General features: G+C 44.0%; 1 protein-coding gene across 1 annotated transcript in view; it reads right to left on the reverse strand.

The window, feature by feature from the left end:
• Positions 1 to 16847, reverse strand: part of LOC124717122 (dihydropyrimidinase-like) — a 92924-nt gene extending 76077 nt beyond the window's left edge. Inside the window, exons 1-3 of the mRNA XM_047243854.1 lie at positions 16783 to 16847; positions 8894 to 8988; positions 8740 to 8813 (exon numbers count right to left, since the gene is read on the reverse strand). Of these exons, the coding sequence (XP_047099810.1) occupies positions 8740 to 8813; positions 8894 to 8988; positions 16783 to 16788 (175 nt within the window). The 5' untranslated portion in view covers positions 16789 to 16847. The remainder of the gene's footprint in view (positions 1 to 8739; positions 8814 to 8893; positions 8989 to 16782) is intronic.
• Between the last annotated feature and the right edge of the window lie 2383 nt (positions 16848 to 19230).

Below are 19230 nucleotides of genomic sequence, written 5' to 3' on the forward strand. Positions count from 1 at the left end.
CTGACGTTACGGCTAGTAATGGTAGCAAGGCTAAAGAAAAATCGAGACACTTTCGTAGGATTTGTCGACCCGGAAAAAGCGTTCGACAATATAAAAAGGTGCAAGCTGTTCGAGATTCTGAAAAAAGTAGGGGGTAAGCTATAGGGAGAGACGGGTCATATACAATATGTACAACAACCAAGAGGGAATAATAAGAATGGACGATCAAGAACGAAGTGCTCGTATTAAGAAGGGTGTAAGACAAGGCTGTAGCCTTTCGCCCCTACTCTTCAATCTGTACATCGAGGAAGCAATGATGGAAATAAAAGAAAGGTTCAGGAGTGGAATTAAAATACAAGGTGAAAGGATATCAATGATACGATTCGCTGATGACATTGCTATCCTGAGTGAAAGTGAAGAAGAATTAAATGCTCTGCTGAATGGAATGAACAGTCTAATGACTACACAGTACGGTTTGAGAGTAAATCGGAGGAAGACGAAGGTAATGAGAAGTAGTAAAAATGAGAACAGCGAGAAACTTAACATCAGGATTGATGGTCACGAAGTCAATGAAATTAAGGAATTCTGCTACCTAGGCAGTAAGAAATAACCAATGACGGATGGAGCAAGGAGGACATCAAAAGCAGACTCGCCATGGCAAAAAAGGCATTTCTGGCCAAGAGAAGTCTACTAATATCAAATACCGGCCTTAATTTGAGGAAGAAATTTCTGAGGATGTACGTCTGGAGTACAGCATTGTATGGTAGTGAAACATGGACTGTGGGAAAACCGGAACAGAAGAGAATCGATGCATTTGCGATGTAGTGCTATAGACGAATGTTGAAAATTAGGTGGACTGATAAGGTAAGGAATGAGGAGATTCTACGCAGAATCGGAGAGGAAAGGAATATGTGGAAAACACTGATAAGGAGAAGGGACAGGATGATAGGACATCTGCTAAGACATGAGGGAATGATTTCCATGGTACTAGAGGGAGCTGTAGAGGGCAAAAACTGTAGAGGAAGACAGAGATTGGAATACGTCAAGCAAATAATTGAGGACGTAGGTTGCAAGTGCTACTCTGAGATGAAGAGGTTAGCACAGGAAAGGAATTCGTGGCGGGCCGCATCAAACCAGTCAGTAGACTGATGACAAAAAAAAAAAAAAATGCCGTGGTCTAAGGGATTTCACTTCAAAACCCGACGTTTCGTCCCCATCTGCGCAGCACATTTTCAAGGGGGATCTTAGCTTCGTTGAACTTTCGATTCACACCCTGTCTCGCTACTGACCAGTTCAACAAAGCTAAGACGCGAATTATTTACAGACGAATGGAAAAACTGATAGAAGCCGACCTCGGGGAAGATCACTTTGGATCCCGTAGAAATGTTGGAAGACCCGAGACAATACTTACCCTACGACTTATCTTAGAAGAAAGATTAAGGAAAGGCAAACCTACGTTTCTAGCATTTGTAGACATAGAGAAAGCTTTTGACAATGTTGACTGGAGTACTCTCTTCCAAAATTCTGAAGGTGGCAGGGGTTAAACACAGGGAGCGAAAGGCTATTTACTATTTGTACAGAAACCAGATGGCAGCTATAAGAGTGGAGGGACATGAAAGGGAAGCAGTGGTTGGGAAGGGAGTGAGACAGGGTTGTAGCCTATCCCCGATGTTATTCAATCTGTATATTGAGCAAGCAATAAAGGAAACAAAAGAAAAGTTCGGAGTAGGTATTAAAATCCAAGGAGAAGAAATAAAATCTTTGAGGTTCGCCGATGACATAGTAATTCTGTCAGAGACAACAAAGGACTTGGAAGAGCAGTTTAACGGAATGGACAGTGTCTTGAAAGGAGGGTACAAGTTGAACATCAACAAAAGCAAAACGAGGATAATGGGATTTAGTCGAATTAAGTCGGGTGATGCTGAGGGAATTAGATTAGGAAATGAGACTCTTAAAGTAGTAAATGAGTTTTGCTATTTCGGGAGCAAAATAACTGATGATGGTCGAAATAGAGAGGATATAAAATGTAGACTGGCAATGGCAAGGAAAGCGTTTCTGAAGAAGAAAAATTTGTTAACATCGAGTATAGATTTAAATGTCAGGAAGTCGTTTCTGAAAGTATTTGTATGGAGTGTAGCCATGTATGGAAGTGAAACGTGGACGATAACTAGTTTGGACAAGAAGAGAATAGAAGCTTTCGATATGTGGTACTACAGAAGAATGCTGAAGATTAGATGGGTAGATCACATAACTAATGAGGAGGTATTGAATAGAATTGGGGAGAAGAGGAGCTTGTGGCATAACTTGACTAGAAGAAGGGATCAGTTGGTAGTACATGTTCTGAGACATCGAGTGATCACCAATTTAGTACTGGAGGGCAGCAGGGAGGGTAAAAATCATAGAGGGAGACCAAGAGATGAATACACTAAGCAGATTCAGAAGGATGTAGGCTGCAGTAGGTACTGGGGGATGAAGAAGCTTGCACAGGATAGAGTAGCATGGAGAGCTGCATCAAACGAGTCTCAGAACTGAAGTGCACAACAACAACAACGACGACCCTCTTGAAAATGTCCTGCGCAAATGGGTGTGAAACGTCGGGTTTTGAAATGAAATCCCTTAGACCACGATATAACAGCATAGAATATTTTATTAATTGTGACAATTCTGGCAGTGAAAGTTTACATTTTATAATATTTCTGACAGTAAAGAATGCATTGCTCAACTCTGGTACAATCTTTGTCGTTGGCGAGTTACGCAAAACACGCTTCACTCTGTTGGCCCAGAGTGCCACATACGTATAGGCGGTGGCTTCCACCCTAGTGCATACCTGCTACGGTCATCACTGTTGCGCGGTGCAGTTTTCAGCTGAGAGCGGCTAGCTTTATCCTGCAATCACCTTAAATGCATGTTTTCGCAACTCATATGTTGCCATACTGTATACCAGCTGCTAAAGCAGTACTTTGCAGTGTCTTTTTTACTACAGTCATGTTCATAGAACACAAAACACCTTGAACGACTAGAGAGTGAACATTCACATTCACAGGACATGTACACTAGTATGTTATGCAGAAATGATTAGCATTTCAGTCACTTCGGTTCAGCATGTGTCCTGTTGCATAGTAGGCACACATTCTGCTACGGGTCCTGATAACTTGTTCCACGCATGATGGCATCGACGCATATAAGGTGCGAGTGGCATCCTGTGGTTAGCCATCCATGCCGCAATCACCTGGTTCCAAAGTTCATCTGTCGTGGTTGACACTGGGTCAAGGCGCTGCACCTGTCATTTCACCATATCTCACATAGTTTGGATTGGTGACATGTCTGGTGATCTGGTGGGCCAGGGCAAAAGGCCAACATCCTGTGACACCAGGAAGGCACGTGTTTGTGCGGCAACATTTGGACATGCATCGTCTTGCAGAATAATTGTTTCTGAAGTGTTGCGCAGAAAGGGTTTGGCTTACGGGTTGCAGGATGTCATTCATATAGGTCACACTGGTCACAGTAGCCTGGACACATACCAGCTGCGATTTGTGGTTGTACCCAATACCACCCCACAACATAAGAATAGTGGAGCAAACTATGTATTAACCCATTTTGTTAGTGTGGGTTCACTACATCAGGGGCAGGTATGCACTCAGCACTCATCAGAACAATAGGTTAAGTACCTGTCAATAAAAGGAGAACAACAGGTTGAGTACCTGTCAATCAAAGGAGAACAATAGTTTAAGTACCTGTCAATCAAAGGAGAGTGCATACCTGCCTCTGATGAAGGCAACCCGCACTAACAAAATGCGCTCGTACATAGTTTGCTCTACTACTCATAAGACCTTGAGTTGGTGCTGTATGTCTGCATGGGTGCAGTCACTGTGATGCCTCTCCCCTGTCTGTGACAGAACCTGGATTCATCTGAAAACACTGTCTGATGCCATTTCTTCCCCAAGTAATGTCATTACATACACCATCGCCATCTAGCATGTCTCTGAACATTCGTCAAAGGTAAGTGGAGAAGTGGACGACATGCCGTAATAAAAAGCGATCGACTGTCACCCCTGATAGTGTGTGATGTGTTACACTGTCCCACAGTTGTACCAGTGGTGAGGAGGACACAGATCTGTCCCACAAAGCCATTCTGATCAGGTGTCGATCTTCTCGAGGGGGGGGGGGGGCAGGGGTATGGGTGGTGTGACCCGATCCATCTCGTCGTGTTCTACGGCCTTCCATGAACCAGTCTGAACACAGGTGTTGCACTGCCAAACATTTCGTCCCAGATGATCATCAGTGTCCCAGATGAATACATCTCAGAGCTTCAGGCGCAGTGTACCGGTAGGTGGTGTTGCACGATGATATTGATGTTGACTTTCAAGCCACACCTCGACATGGCTCAAACGCTAATCATTTCTGCAGAACATACTAGTCTACATGTCCTGTGAATATAAACCTCCTATCTCTAGTTTTTCAAGCTGTTCTGTTTTTTCTGAACATGAGTGCACTCCTTACTACTTTTGCTAAAAGACTGGGTAGTGCCACTACACTGGTGTATCTCAGTACAGAGTCAGCTGTGATGAGTGAATTCTGTTTGAGGAACCACTTGGTGTAGTCGAGGTAAAGCCTGAAGTGTTCCTTAGTGTTAACTGCTGCAGGAGAGCGAAAAGGCAGCGACATACAAAGCTTCCTGGCGGAAGGACACAGGCAAGACTTTCAGGTGGTCCACGTCTTGTAACTGCGAGCTCCTGCCAACAACAAAAGCGCTGCAGAGGGAAGCAACCTGGCATGCTTACATGGCTGCCAGATTGTTTCCTCGTGAACACCCGAATCGTGTAGCTGGTGGGTCGGCAAGACAGCAACCTGTTATGCACTGCTGTATGTTTGGTGCCTGCAATGAAGCCAACAGCCAAGGCCCCAGCAACATCACAGAATTTTTCAGGTAATCCTTAGTTCTTTCCTTGGTCCTGTGGTCTTTGTGAAGAAGAATGATGGCTCATCGTGTTTCTGCCTCGACTACCTTTGACTGAACAAAATCAAGAAAAAAGATGTCTACCTGTTGCCAAGAATTGACAAAGCCCTATACTGTTTGAAAGGAGCAGAATATATCTCAACTATGGACATGCAGATAGCCAACTGGCAAGTTGAGGTTGACAATGCAGTCAAGGAAAAGACTGCCATTATAACATCTGTTGGCGTCCACAAATTCTAAGTTATGTCGTTTGGCTTGTGTAATTGTCCAGTCACTTTCGAACGTTCCATGGCAACCTGCTTTGGCTCTTCGACACTTTGCTATCTGGATGACATTGTCGATTTTCGAAGAAGCCCAAGTGACCTGAGAACAGTGTTGCATTGTGTTCGTACTGCAAGCCTCATCTGAATCTGACAAAGTGCCTCTTCATTGGCCAAGAAAAACTAAACTTGTGTACCTAGTTAGTAGCGATGGGGTCAGTCCTGATCCAAAGAAAATTAGGCCAGTTACACATTCTCCACTGCTCGGTGAGAATGTAATGTGAGATATTTTTCCAGAATGTGCTTATACTATCAGAAATTCATAAAGGTCTTCTGTACTGAGCATTTCCCTTGCAACAGATACTCCAGGGAGACGCAGAATTTTCCTGCAACTAGGTACAAGAAGGTGCAAGCCTCTTCGTCTCCGAGTAACTACTGCAACCTACAATCTGAATCTGCTTACAGTATTCATCTGTCGGTCTCCCTCTACGGTCTACGATTGCTCCAGTACTAAACTGGTGGTCGCTTCACGCCTCAAAATGTGTCCTACCAACCAATCCCTTCTTCTAGTCAGGTTGTTCCACAAATTTCTTCCCAATTCTATTCAGTACCTTCTCATTAGTTATGTGATCTACCCATCTGACCTTCGACATTGTTTTGTAGCGGCACCCGTAAAAAGCTTCTATTATTTTCTTGTCTTAACTGTTTATCGTTCATGTTTCACTTCCATACATGGCTACACTCCATTCAAATACCTTCGGAAAAGACTTCCTAACACTAAAATCTATATTCGATTTTAACAAACTTCTCTTCTTCAGAAATGCTTTTGTTGCCATTGCCAGTCTACTTTTATATCCTCTCTACATCGACCATCATCAGTTATTTTGCTTCCTAACAACAAAACTCATCTACTGATTGAAGTGTCTCCATTCCTGATCTGATTGCCTTAGCTTCACCTGATTTAATTCGACTACATTCCACTATCCTCGTTTTGGTTTTGTTGATGCTCATCTTATATCCTCCTTTCAGGATGCTATCTACTCCGTTCAACTAATTTCCCGAATCCTTTGCTGTCTCTGACGGAATTACAATGACATCGGCACACCTCAAAGTTTTTATTTTTTCTCCTTGAACTTTATGTTCGAAATTTTTCTTTGGTTTCCTTTAGCGCTTGACAATGCACAAATATGGATATAGTGTGTATGAAATTGCGGGATTTGTTGGTCTTTCGCGGCGGGCTGTTCAACGCGTGTAGAAGCAGTGACGTAATACTCATGGTCACGAAACACGACCTCAGAATTGCGGTCGCAAAAAGATACAGACCGAGAGTGTCCGGAGACGCGTTTAACGACTTGAGAATCAAAATCGAGTTGCTGCAAGCAATGATTGATGGTCCATCCCAGCCTGCTAGTTAGAGAACATTTCGATGGGAACTGCATGTAATCAACATTTGGAGTCTGTCACACAAAGCACGACAACAACAAAGTTCAGCGGATTGAAAGAATGTGTCATTGGTTTTCTGAACACTTCCCTACCTTTTTCCATTTCGATTGGCCCACCAAAATCACTTCAGTGGAATCTCACAGAAAATCTATGGGACATGTTGGAATGACGGGTCAGGCGCTGACATCATCATCCCCGAAGTTTGGTGAAATTGTTCGGTCAGATTCTACAGTGAGTGGCTTAAACTGTGTGCGACGTATCTGCACAAGCTTGTAGTGTCGCTTCCTAACGGAATCCAGGCGATTAACAAATACAGGGGCCGAATTATATAGTATTAAACGATGCTCATGATTTCCCTAGGGGCCACAATTTTTTTCGTGTGGTGAGCTTATAAAGTTGGACAGTATTTTTAAAATTTCTGGAGACTAGAAATCTACTCTGTAGGAATCAGCATGGGTTTCGAAAAAGACGATTGTGTGAAACCCAGTTTGCCCTGTTGGTCCACGAGACTCAGAGGGCCATAGACACGGGTTCCCAGATAGATGCCGTATTTCTTGACTTCCGCAAGGCGTTCGATACAGTGCCCCACAGTCGTTTAATGAGCAAAGTAAGAGCATATGGACTATCAGACCAATTGTGTGATTGGATTGAAGAGATCCTAGATAACAGAACGCAGCATGTTATTCTCAATGGAGAGAAGTCTTCCGAAGCAAGAGTGATTTCAGGTGTGCCGCAGTGGAGTGTCGTAGGACCGTTGCTATACATGAATGACCTTGTGGATAACATCGGAAGTTCACTGAGGCTTTTTGCGGATGATGCTGTAGTATATCGAGAGGTTGTAACAATGGAAAATTGTACTGAAATGCCGGAGGATCTGCAACGAATTGACGCATGGTGCAGGGAATGGCAATTGAATCTCAATGTAGACAAGTGTAACGTTCTGCGAGTACATAGAAAAAAAGATGCTTTATCATTTAGCTACAATATAGCAGGTCAGCAACTGGAAGCAGTTAATTCCATAAATTATCTGGGAGTACGCATTAGGAGTGATTTAAAATGGAATGATCATATGAAGTTGATCGTCGGTGAAGCAGATGCCAGACAGATTCATTGGAAGAATCCTAAGGAAATGCAATCCGAAAACAAAGGAAGTAGGTTACAGTACGCTTGTTCGCCCACTGCTTGAATACTGCTCAGCAGTGTGGGATCCGTACCAGATAGGGTTGATAGAAGAGATAGAGAAGACCCAACGGAGAGCAGCGCGCTTCGTTACAGGATCATTTAGTAATCGTGAGAGCGTTACGGATATGATAAATAAACTCCAATGGATGACAGCAACAGAGACGCTCAGTAGTTCGGTACGAGCTTCTGTTGAACTTTCGAGAACATACCTTCACCGAGGAGTCAAGCAGTATATTGCTCCCTCCTATGTATGTCTCGCGAAGACACCATGAGGATAAAATAAGAGAGATTAGAGCCCAGACAGAGGCATACCGACAATCTTTCTTTCCACGAACAATACGAGACTGGAATAGAGGGGAGAACCGGGGGGGGGGGGGGGGGGGGGGAAAGACCTCATCGTCTGGTGCTAGACTTTTGAGGTGACGCCCCTTCGGCGCCTTGCGCGTCGATGGGGATGAAATGAGGATGACCAAGACGACAGAAACAGCCGGTCCCTGAGCGGAGAAAATTTCCAATCCGATTGCGTTTCATAAAATGAAACGACAGTTTCATTTACAACTGAAATTTTAGAATTATTTTATGTGTTTTAAAAATACTGTCAAACTCTGTGGTTACTAACGAAATCAGAATGTGTGCTTTCGGCTATGCAGAGCCAGAACACGCAAACTATGAATTAACATGATTCAAGCCAATAATTCTGCACTCGAAGCATCTCAGTCACTTAAGACACCCAACCACACAATAGCTTCATGCTGTATTTCACCTTATTAAAGCAAAATCTGGGATTGCTCCTTTTCCAATCAAGCTACAGAACGGTTAATGAAAAACTAAATATTAGTCATTAGAAAAATAGCCATGGCCCATGAAGTAAAAATTCCTGATTCTTAGCAAGGAAGGGCTAAGTGTTTTGCTACTTACCAGGTATCACATACTTTCCACGAGCATCAATTATTCTCGTACCACCAGGAACGGTCAGATTGCTGCCAACTTGCCTGCGGAAAACAAACTTTGAACTTCGATGGAGACTTTATGACAGTACTAAGATAATGCACTTCAGATTGACGAAACTCACTTTATTACTCCACCTTCAATGTAAACATCTCCATCTATCACAGAATCCACATTGACAATCTTCCCATGTTTGATAAGTATCCTGTTCTGGGAATTCTGCAAAGAAAGAAAAAGAGTGCAATTAACTTTATTATCAGTCTAACAAACCACTTCCTGACAACTTGAAAATGGGATTTCTTGACACATATCAATTACATGCCGTAATGAGACTTCAGGTTGGATCGTAGAGATTCTGTAGCTAATGCCTCACTATCAAGGTATCTCAGCAGATGAAAAGGTTAACAGTCACATGGTTCTGTAATACACATACAGTGAAGAGCCAAAGTAACTGGTAAACTTCACTAATGTCGTATAGGGCCGCGGCGAGCACGTACAAGTGCCGCAGCGCGACCTGGCATGGCCTCGACTAATGTCCGAAGTAGTGCTGGAGGGAACTGACACCATGAATCCTGCAGGGCTGTCCACAGATGCGCAAGACTACGAGGGGGTGGACCTCTTCAGAACAGCACGTAGCAAGGCATCCCAAATTTGGTCAATAATGTTCATGTCTGGGGAATATGGTGGCCAGCGGAAGTGTTCAAACTCAGAAGAGTGTTCCTGGAGCCAGTTTGTAGCAATTCTGGACTTGTGGGGTGTCGCATTGTTCTGTTACAATTGCACAAGGCCGTTCAAATGCACAATGGACATGAATGGATGCAGGTGACAGGATGCTTAAGTACGTGTTGAAACGTCCCCTTAGAAAAATTTATGAATGACTGTGCTGATAAACCTCTTACATTATTTCATCAGTAAAAACTTACGGGCTAAGTTGCCGTGGTCGATCTGTAGAACTAGGGAGAAGAAGTTCTACAGATCGACCACGGCAACTTAGCCCGGAAGTTTTTACTGATGAAGACGCAGGCCGTGAAAGCCTACATGGGATGATTCTTACATTATTTGATTTTCAAATAGCTGTGCAGTACTGAACGTACTCAGACATTTCGCTCTTTACCTATTCTGATCAACACTAAACTGACACACAATATTTTTAGCGCAACGCAATCTGACTTTCAAAAATCCCTACAAAAGAATGGCCCTGACTAACAATAACGTATACCTTTCATGAATCACTTACCTCACAAAAATCTTCGTTACTCGAATTACTGCAATACAGCGAGCGCCACTACTTCCAGCTAAATAAAAGATTCTAACTACTGAAGGCACTAGCTACTCATAGGCATAGTCAGCAAATGAAAGATTTTGATAGAGAACAAACAATGTATTTACCTTAATAATTTTCCAAAGTCATCATATATATATCAGTTCATGACATCCAATATTACTAATTTACTCTTTCTGATGGACACACGTCCAGATCGTCCGCTCTCAAAACTTCTACCATTTCTCTCTCCACATCCACCACTGCTGGCGGCTCACCTCCAGCTGCGCAACGCTATGCGCTGTTCACATCCAACTGCCCAACACTACAATAGCGAATTCCAACAATGCTAACCAGCCACAGACTGCACACAGCACAGTCAGTGATTTTCATACAGAACGCTACGTGGCGTAACCAACATAAAAACCTAAGCAGCCTACTTACAGTGTCATATGTCAGAGTCGTATCTAGGTGTATCAGGGGTCCCATATCACTCCAACTGCACATGCCCACACCATTACAGAGCCTTCACCAGCTTGACCAGTCAATTGCAGACATGCAGGATCCATGGATTCATGAGGCTGTCTCCGTAAATATACACGTCCATCCACTCGATACAATTTGAAACGAGACTCGTCCGACAAGCCAACATGTTTCCAGTCATCAACAGTCCAATGTCGGTGTCGACGGACCCAAGCGAGGCGTAAAGCTTTGTGTCGTGCAATCGTCAAGGGTACACGGGTAGGCCTTCGCCTCCGAAAGCAGATATCGATGATGTTTCGATGAATGGATGGCTCGTTGACACTTGTTGACATCCCAGGACTGAAATCTGCCATAATCTGCGGAAGGGCTGCGCTTCTGTCACGCTGATCGATTCTCTTCAGCTGTCTGTCCCGTTACTGCAGGATATTTTTTCAGCCGCAGCAATGTCGGAGATGTGATGTTTTACCTGATTCCTGATACTGACGGACACTCGTGAAACGGTCGTACGGGAAAATCCCCACTTCATCGCTACCTCGGAGACGCTGTGTCCCTTGGCTCGTGGGTCGACTACAGCACCACTCACTTAAATCTTGATAACCTGCCACTGTAGCAGCAGTAACCGATCTAACGACTGAACCAGACTCTTCTTGTCCTGTATGGGCGTTGCCGAACACAGTGCCGCATTCTGCTTGCTTACATATCTTCTGCATTTGAATGCAGATGCTCTACCAGTTTCTTTGGCGTTTCAGTGTGCATCATCTTGCTGTTTTGCACTAGCTTCTCACATGAAAATAACACATATTGCTAAAGCACACGCACAGTATAAATACTTCAAGCACTTTAATGTTACAGCAGAAAGGAAACTAATACAAGGCGTGAAAAAAAGAATGGTATTGCCACAAACAGGTTGCCGGGAAATTGTTGGCGTTCAAAAGAGCTTTCAGTCGTCTCCGAAGGCGTGGATACTGTTCCAGTGTGATTTTAAAGGGAAAATTAATAACATTCTTTCTGAAACTTCCTGGCAGATTAAAATTGTGTGCCGGACTGAGACTCGAATTCGGGAACTTTGCCTTTCGCGGGCAAGTGCTCTACCGACTGAGCTACCCAAGCGCGACTCACGCCCCGTCCTCACAGCTTCAATTCCGCCAGTACCTCGTCTCCTACCTTCCAAACTTTACAGAAGCTCTCCTGCGAATCAGCGCACCGCTGCAGAGTGAAAATCTCATTCTGGAAACATCCCCCAGGCTGTGGCTAAGCCATGTCTCCGCAATATCCTTTCTTTCAGGAGTGCTACTTCTGCGAGCTTCGCAGGAGAGCTTCTGTGAAGTTTGGAAGGTAGGAGACGAGGTACTGGCGGAATTGAAGCTGTGAGGACGGGGCGTGAGTCGCGCTTGGGTAGCTCAGTCGGTAGAGCACTTGCCCGCGAAAGGCAAAGATTCCGAGTTCGAGTCTCGGTCCGGCACACAGTTATAATCTGCCAGGAAGTTTTATATGAGCGCACACTCCTCTGTAGAGTGAAAATTTCATTCTATAAACATTCTTTCTGCAATATAGTGGCAAGTTCTGCTAACGATGACCGATGTAGATACCGATCACGTATCTATCTCTCCCACGTCTCAGTAATACTGAGTGGCCAGGGGAGACGCGCCAATACTTCCTGGTGCTCACGAAGCCAGTCCTGGACTATGCGAGCTGCGTGAACAACGCATGGCATCACAACTGAAGAAGAAACAATGTGTTGTAGCTGAGATGGAATGAACCAAAATGGTCGCATAATTCTCGTCAGTAATGCGACCTAGCAGAATGACCATGGCGCCTATGGAATACCAGGAGATGACTGTCCAAACCATCACCTACATCTACATCTATATCTACATTTATACTCCACAAGCCACCCAGCGGTGTGTGGCGGAGGGCACTTTACGTGCCACTGTCATTACCTCCCTTTCCTGTTCCACTCGCGTATGGTTCGCGGGAAGAACGACTGCCGGAAAGCCTCCGTGCGCGCTCGAATCTCTCTAATTTTACATTCGTGATCTCCTCGGGACGTATAAGTAGGGGGAAGCAATATATTCGATACCTCATCCAAAAACGCACCCTCTCGAAACCTGGACAGCAAGCTACACCGCGATGCAGAGCGCCTCTCTTGCAGAATCTGCCACTTGAGTTTGCTGAACATCTCCGTAACGCTATCACGCTTACCAAATAACCCTGTGACGAAACGCGCCGCTCTCCTTTGGATCTTCTCTATCTCCTCCGTCAACCCGACCTGATGAGCAATACTCAAGTATAGGTCGAACGAGTGTTTTGTAAGCCACCTCCTTTGTTGATGGACTACATTTTCTAAGGACTCTCCCAATGAATCTCAACCTGGTACCCGCCTTACCAACAATTAATTTTATATGATCATTCCACTTCAAATCGTTCCGCGCGCATACTCCCAGATATTTTACGGAAGTAACTGCTACCAGTGTTTGTTCCGCTATCATGTAATCATACAATAAAGGATCCTTCTTTCTATGTATTCGCAATACATTACATTTGTCTTTGTTAAGGGTCAGTTACCACTCCCTGTACCAGATACCTATCCGCTGCAGATCTTGCTGCATTTCACTACAATTTTCTAATGCTGCAACTTCTCTGTTCCGCGAAAAGCCGCAGGGAACTTCCGACACTATCTACTAGGTCATTTATATGTATTGTGAAAAGCAATAGTCCCATAACACTCCCCTGTGGCACGCCAGAGGTTATTTTAACGTCTGTAGACGTCTCTCCATTGAGAACAACATGCTGTGTTCTGCTTACTAAAAACTCTTCAATCCAGCGACACAGCTGGTCTGATATTTCGTAGGCTCTTACTTTGTTTATCAGGCGACAGTGCAGAACTGTATCGAACGCCTTGCGGAAGTCAAGGAAAATAGCATCTACCTGGGAGTCAGTATCTAATATTTTGTGGGTCTCACGAACAAATAAAGCGAATTGGGTCTTACACGATCGCTGTTTCCGGAATCCATGTTGATTCCTACAGAATAGATTCTGTCTTTCCAGAAACGACACGATACGCGAGCAGAAAACATGTTCTAAAATTCTGCAACAGATCGACGTCAGAGATACAGGTCTATAGTTTTGCGCATCTGCTCGACGACCCTTCTTGAAGACTGGGACTACCTGTGCTCTTTTCCAATCATTTGGAACCTTCCGTTCTTCTAGAGACTTGCGGTACACGGCTGCTAGAAGAGGGGCAAGTTCTTTCGCGTACTCTGTGTAGAATGGAATTGGTATCCCGTCAGCTCCAGTGGACTTTCCTCTGTTGAGTACCCCTTGGGAAGTAAAGTAGGCCAGGAATTGGAAAAAGTGTGAAAGAGACTCCTTTGATCAAATGATTTCCTTCCATTGCTCCATAGCGCAGGTTTTATGGCTTCGGCACCACGTTACGGAAATTTGTGTCACTGGTGAGTGGTTTTGGAGTTCCAACTCGCGCTGCAGTTCCCTGCTTGTGGAGCTCCTTCGTGTTCTTTCGGTGTCGACAGGGTTTGTGAATGCGACATTCAGTTCCGTATTCACTTCTGCAAAATGTTCAAATGTGTGTGAAATCTTATGGGACTTCTACATCTACATCTACATCCATACTCCGCAAGCCACCTGACGGTGTGTGGCGGAGGGTACCTTGAGTACTTCTATCGGTTCTCCCCTCTATTCCAGTCTCGTATGGTTCCTGGAAAGAAGGAGTGTCGGTATGCCACTGTGTGGGCTCTAATCTCTCTGATTTTATCCTCATGGTCTCTTCGCGAGATATACGTAGGAGGGAGCAATATACTGCTTGACTCCTCGGTGAAGGTATGATCTCGAAAGTTCAACAAAAGCCCGTACCGAGCTACTGAGCGTCTCTCCTGCAGTGTTACACTGGAGTTTATCTACCATCTCCGTAACGCTTTCGCAATTACTAAATGGTCCTGTAACGAAGCGCGCTGCTCTCCGTTGGATCTTCTCTATCTCTTCTATCAACCCTATCTGGTACGGATCCCACACTGCTGAGCAGTATTCAAGCAGTGGGCGAACAAGCGTACTGTAGCCTACTTCTTTTGATTTCGGATTGCATTTCCTTAGGATTCATCCATTGTTAGAACCTCTCGATATACCACAGCATCATCCGCAAAAAGCCTCACTGAACTTCCGATGTCATCCACAAGGTCAGTTATACATATTGTGAATAGCAACGGTCCTACGACACTCCCCTGCGGCACACCTGAAATCACTCTTACTTCGGAAGCCTTCTCTCCATTGAGAATGACATGCTGCGTTCTTTTATCTAGGAACTCTTCAATCCAATCACTCAATTGTTCTGATAGTCCATATGCTCTTACTTTGTTCATTAAACGACTATGGGGAAGTGTATTGAATGCCTTGCGGAAGTCAAGAAATACGGCATCTACCTGGGAACCCGTGTCTATGGCCCTCTGAGTCTCGTGGACGAATAGCGCGAGCTGGGTTTCACGCGATCGTCTTTTTCGAAACCCATGCTGATTCCTACAGAGCACATTTCTAGTCTCCAGAAAAGTCATTATACTCATTATATATCGGGCTATAGTTCTGCACATCTGTTCGACGTCCCTTCTTGAAAACGGGGATGATCTGTGCCCTTTTCCAATCCTTTGGAACGCTACGCTCTTCTAGAGACCTACGGTACACCTCTGCAAGAAGGGGGGCAAGTTCCTTCCCGTACTCTGTGTAAAATCGAGCTGGTATCCCATCAGGTCCAGCGGCCTTCCCTCTTTTGAGCGATTTTAATTGTTTCTCTGTCCCTCTGTCGTCTATTTCGATATCTACCATTTTGTCATCTGTGCAACAATCTAGAGAAGGAACTACAGTGCAGTGTTCCTCTGTGAAACAGCTTTGGAAAAACACATTTAGTATTTCGGCCTTTAGTCTGTCATCCTCTGTTTCAGTACCATTTTGGTCACAGAGTGTCTGGACATTTTGTTTTGATCCACCTACTGCTTTGACATAAGACCAAAATTTCTTAGGATTTTCTGCCAAGTCAGTACATAGAACTTTACTTTCGAATTCATTGAACGCCTCTCGCACTACATTTCTCTTCGCGTAATTTTTGTTTGTCTGGAAGGCTTAGGCTATCTTTATGTTTGCTGTGAAGTCCCCTTTGCTTTCGCAGCAGTTTTCTAACTCGGTTGTTGTACCACGGTGGCTCTTTTCCATCTCTTACGATCTTGCTTGGCACATACTCATCTAACACATATTGTACGATGGTTTTGAACTTTGTCCACTGATCCTCAACACTATCTGTACTTGAGACAAAACTTTTGTATTGAGCCATAAGGTACTCTGAAAACTGCTATGGTGATCAATCCCTAAGCTTACACACTACTTAACCTAAATTATCCTAAGGACAAACACACACACCCGTGCCCGAAGGAGGACTCGAATCTCCGCCGGGACCAGTCGCACAGTCCATTACTGCAACGCCTTAGACCGCTCGCCACTTTTGCGGCTGCTCTTATTTTTCGTCACAGTCCTCTTCAACGACCGTCTGTCAGGATCACTCAACACATACTTTCGCTCGCGCTGTGACGTAGCTGGTGATATTTTTCCACTTTTTTTTCTATGTGGTACAAATCTTGCATACGGTGCTTCTTGAAACACTAAACGCCGGCCGGTGTGGCCGTGCGCTTCTAAGCGCTTCAGTTTGGAACCGCGTGACTGCTACGGTCGCAGGTTCGAATCCTGCCTCGGGTATGGATGTGTGTGATGTCCTTAGGTTAGTTAGGTTTAAGTAGTTCTAAGTTCTAAGGGACTGATGACCTCCGAAGTTAAGTCCCATAGTGCTCAGAGCCATTTTTTTGAAACACTAAACACTTAGCCTTCCTTGGCTAGGGAATCACTCACCGTACGGGGACAAACAATTTACCCACTTTGGAATTGGCTCCGTCGTAATGTACACGCGACGACACAGAATACTGTTGTGACTACGGCTGACTTTTACAATGTATCGAGGATATCACACAGGTGGCGTTCGTGGTCAAATACAACAGCACAACCTGGAGACTTGGCTAGTATTTGCGTTTATTGTCAAGCATACTTTTCTCGTATTGTTGCCACATTTTTATCGGAGGCCTGTATACTGACGCTGCATATTATGTATTTTTATGGGTTCAATTGCGTTACACCACATACGGCACTGAGCCATCCCATTTTTTGAAAATAAACATGAATTATTGTTCTTAGTGAAGTACTAATAGAAACAGATTTCTTACCTCCATTATGAAGTGCAGGACGTTCAGAACCGATCACAGTAAAAACCGATATGTGCCCAAAGCGACACAGAAGCGTTTTATTTAAATATTCTCACGAGCGTGAATTTCCCTCCCCCTCATGCCTAGGGGCGGAGCTACAACAGCCCAATCGAACGAATAAGAGACATCATTAGCGGAAAGTTCACATCTGCACACGCAGACAAAAAAATACTACTTTCTTTTTTCATTATCAGCATTTAAATGTTGATGAGCAAAAAATGCCTGGTCAGACTGGGGTTATCTCCGTGCGGTAATGCTATCGCACCCTCTGTAGCGTAAACGAACTACTTCGATAACCTTTCTAGATTAACTGCCAGCGCTTCAACGAGCCATATCTGGCGCTAAAGGACCGAACTGAAACAAGCGCCGAAAAAGTGGTGGTGACAATGACATTGCCGTATTCATCGTATCTTTGCCGAGATGACATTCAGAAATCAATAGATTATTTTCTGTCGGAGGAATGGTACAATGATGAAACTGTTAGAAAATCCTTAGGCCGGATTTATCTGCCTCTATACTGGAAATGTCTGCCTGGGAGCATCGGATTAGCTCTGTTTTAGTTACTAGACGTTGCTTCCCATCATAGCCGCAAGGGACGGGCAGTAGGGGGGGGGGGGGGGGGAGGATGGAGGTCCAGCAACAAGTTCGAGCACTGCTGGAATATGGGTGCAGCGCTTCTTTTCGTTACAGAATTCTCTCTAACTTCAACAATCATTAACTGCGACCGCATTAACCCGTAGATTTAACAATGCGGATAGTAACGAGAAAGACTTGAGTTTTAGCAATCACTATACATGGTGGTCAGAAACAGTCTGGAAAGCTTGTAAGGTTGTAGAAGGGGAGATTATACCGAGACATAAATGTTAAGAAAATAATTCGATACGTTGTTCCGTTTCCGAATTATTTGGCACTGAAGTTAGCCAATCAGGTGTAAATTGAAACACTTGGGCGCACTATAATGCGGTAATGGAGAGACATCTGCGTGTGCGTGAGTTACCACTTGTTTGAAACGGCCATTACCAGCAGAAATGTCCCTTTTTCGGAAGTCAGAAGTCGGGAACCAAAGCGAAAAATATGTTTGGCCACACTACCTGGCAGGCTGCTCGAATCTGTCCGCACAAATAACTGGTTCGATAACTTCAGTGATAATTAAAACGGAAATGGCGCAACAAATCGAATTTCTTTTTGTTAACAGTTATTTGTCAGCAGAGCCTACAAGTTTTCAGGCTGTCTCTGAACACAGTGTATATCTTGCGTTTTCTTATTCAAATAAATGTTTGTGAATACCTGAGGGACCAAACTGCTGAGGTCATCTATCCCTAGACTTACACACTACTTAAACTAACTTAAACTAATTTATGCTAGAAACAACACACACACCCATGCCCGAGGGAGGACTCGAACCTCCGGCGGGAGGGGCCGCGCAATCCCTAACATGGCGCCTCAAACCGCGCGGCTGAGTTTTCTTAGTTGTCGCTCTGTTCGCGGGGAAATTATGCTCGGTGCTGAGCTAACTAGGGTACGCTCGTGGATGCGTCCCTTTTAACATTTTGAATCTTCAGAGTGGGAAGAAGTTATATTTAATTTATATCAAAAGATAGAAAAATCGTACATCAGTGACGTTATTAGCAAAAGCAGATAATGATATTAAATTTCGTCTATATCTGGGGCATTTGTATACTGATATTCCTTCCAGGTTATATAGTCACTTAGTAAATTTCGTGTTCGATGTATCATTTTGCACGATAAATGGTAAAGATGTGGAACGATTCGTAGCAAACAATCTCACAATCTTTTAGAAACGTGATGAGAATATGTGTCTGGATAATATTTTTGATATCGTTCCACATGTAAATGTTAAGAACCACGGAAACAGATAATAGTTTCATGCGGTCACATGTTAAAATATATTTCAAGAAGACACAGCTTTCACCGTTATGCAGTGATGTCATGACGGCGTTTGTTCACTTCTGTACTCGGTGAAGACGTTTAGGTGAAGTGAGAAATTCCATGAGACTTTTAAAGTCGAAATGAATCTTAATATTTTGCAGCATTTCTCATACCCAGCGAATAAAAACTGTTTGAGAATGACAGAGGTGATGAAAGTAGCAAAAACAGTGGATATGAAATCGTGTGTGCTGAAAATGTGTCACTGACGAGTGGGCCTACTTCTGAACAAAACGTACAAAAGTTGGGACACTGGGACAGAAATAAATAAACAATGATTGAATATTTCGCAACAGTGGTCAATAATTTCAGTGTCATGCTTTTGAGACTGACATCCCCGCGAAGCAAAATGTATAACCAGAAAGGTACCTTTGTGATCAAAAGTATTCGGACACCCCCAAAAACATACGTTTTTCATATTAGGTCCATTGTGCTGCCATATACTGCCAGGTAACTCCATAT

Source organism: Schistocerca piceifrons, chromosome 9 (assembly GCF_021461385.2).
Source record: "Schistocerca piceifrons isolate TAMUIC-IGC-003096 chromosome 9, iqSchPice1.1, whole genome shotgun sequence".
Taxonomy (NCBI): Eukaryota; Metazoa; Arthropoda; class Insecta; order Orthoptera; family Acrididae; genus Schistocerca; species Schistocerca piceifrons.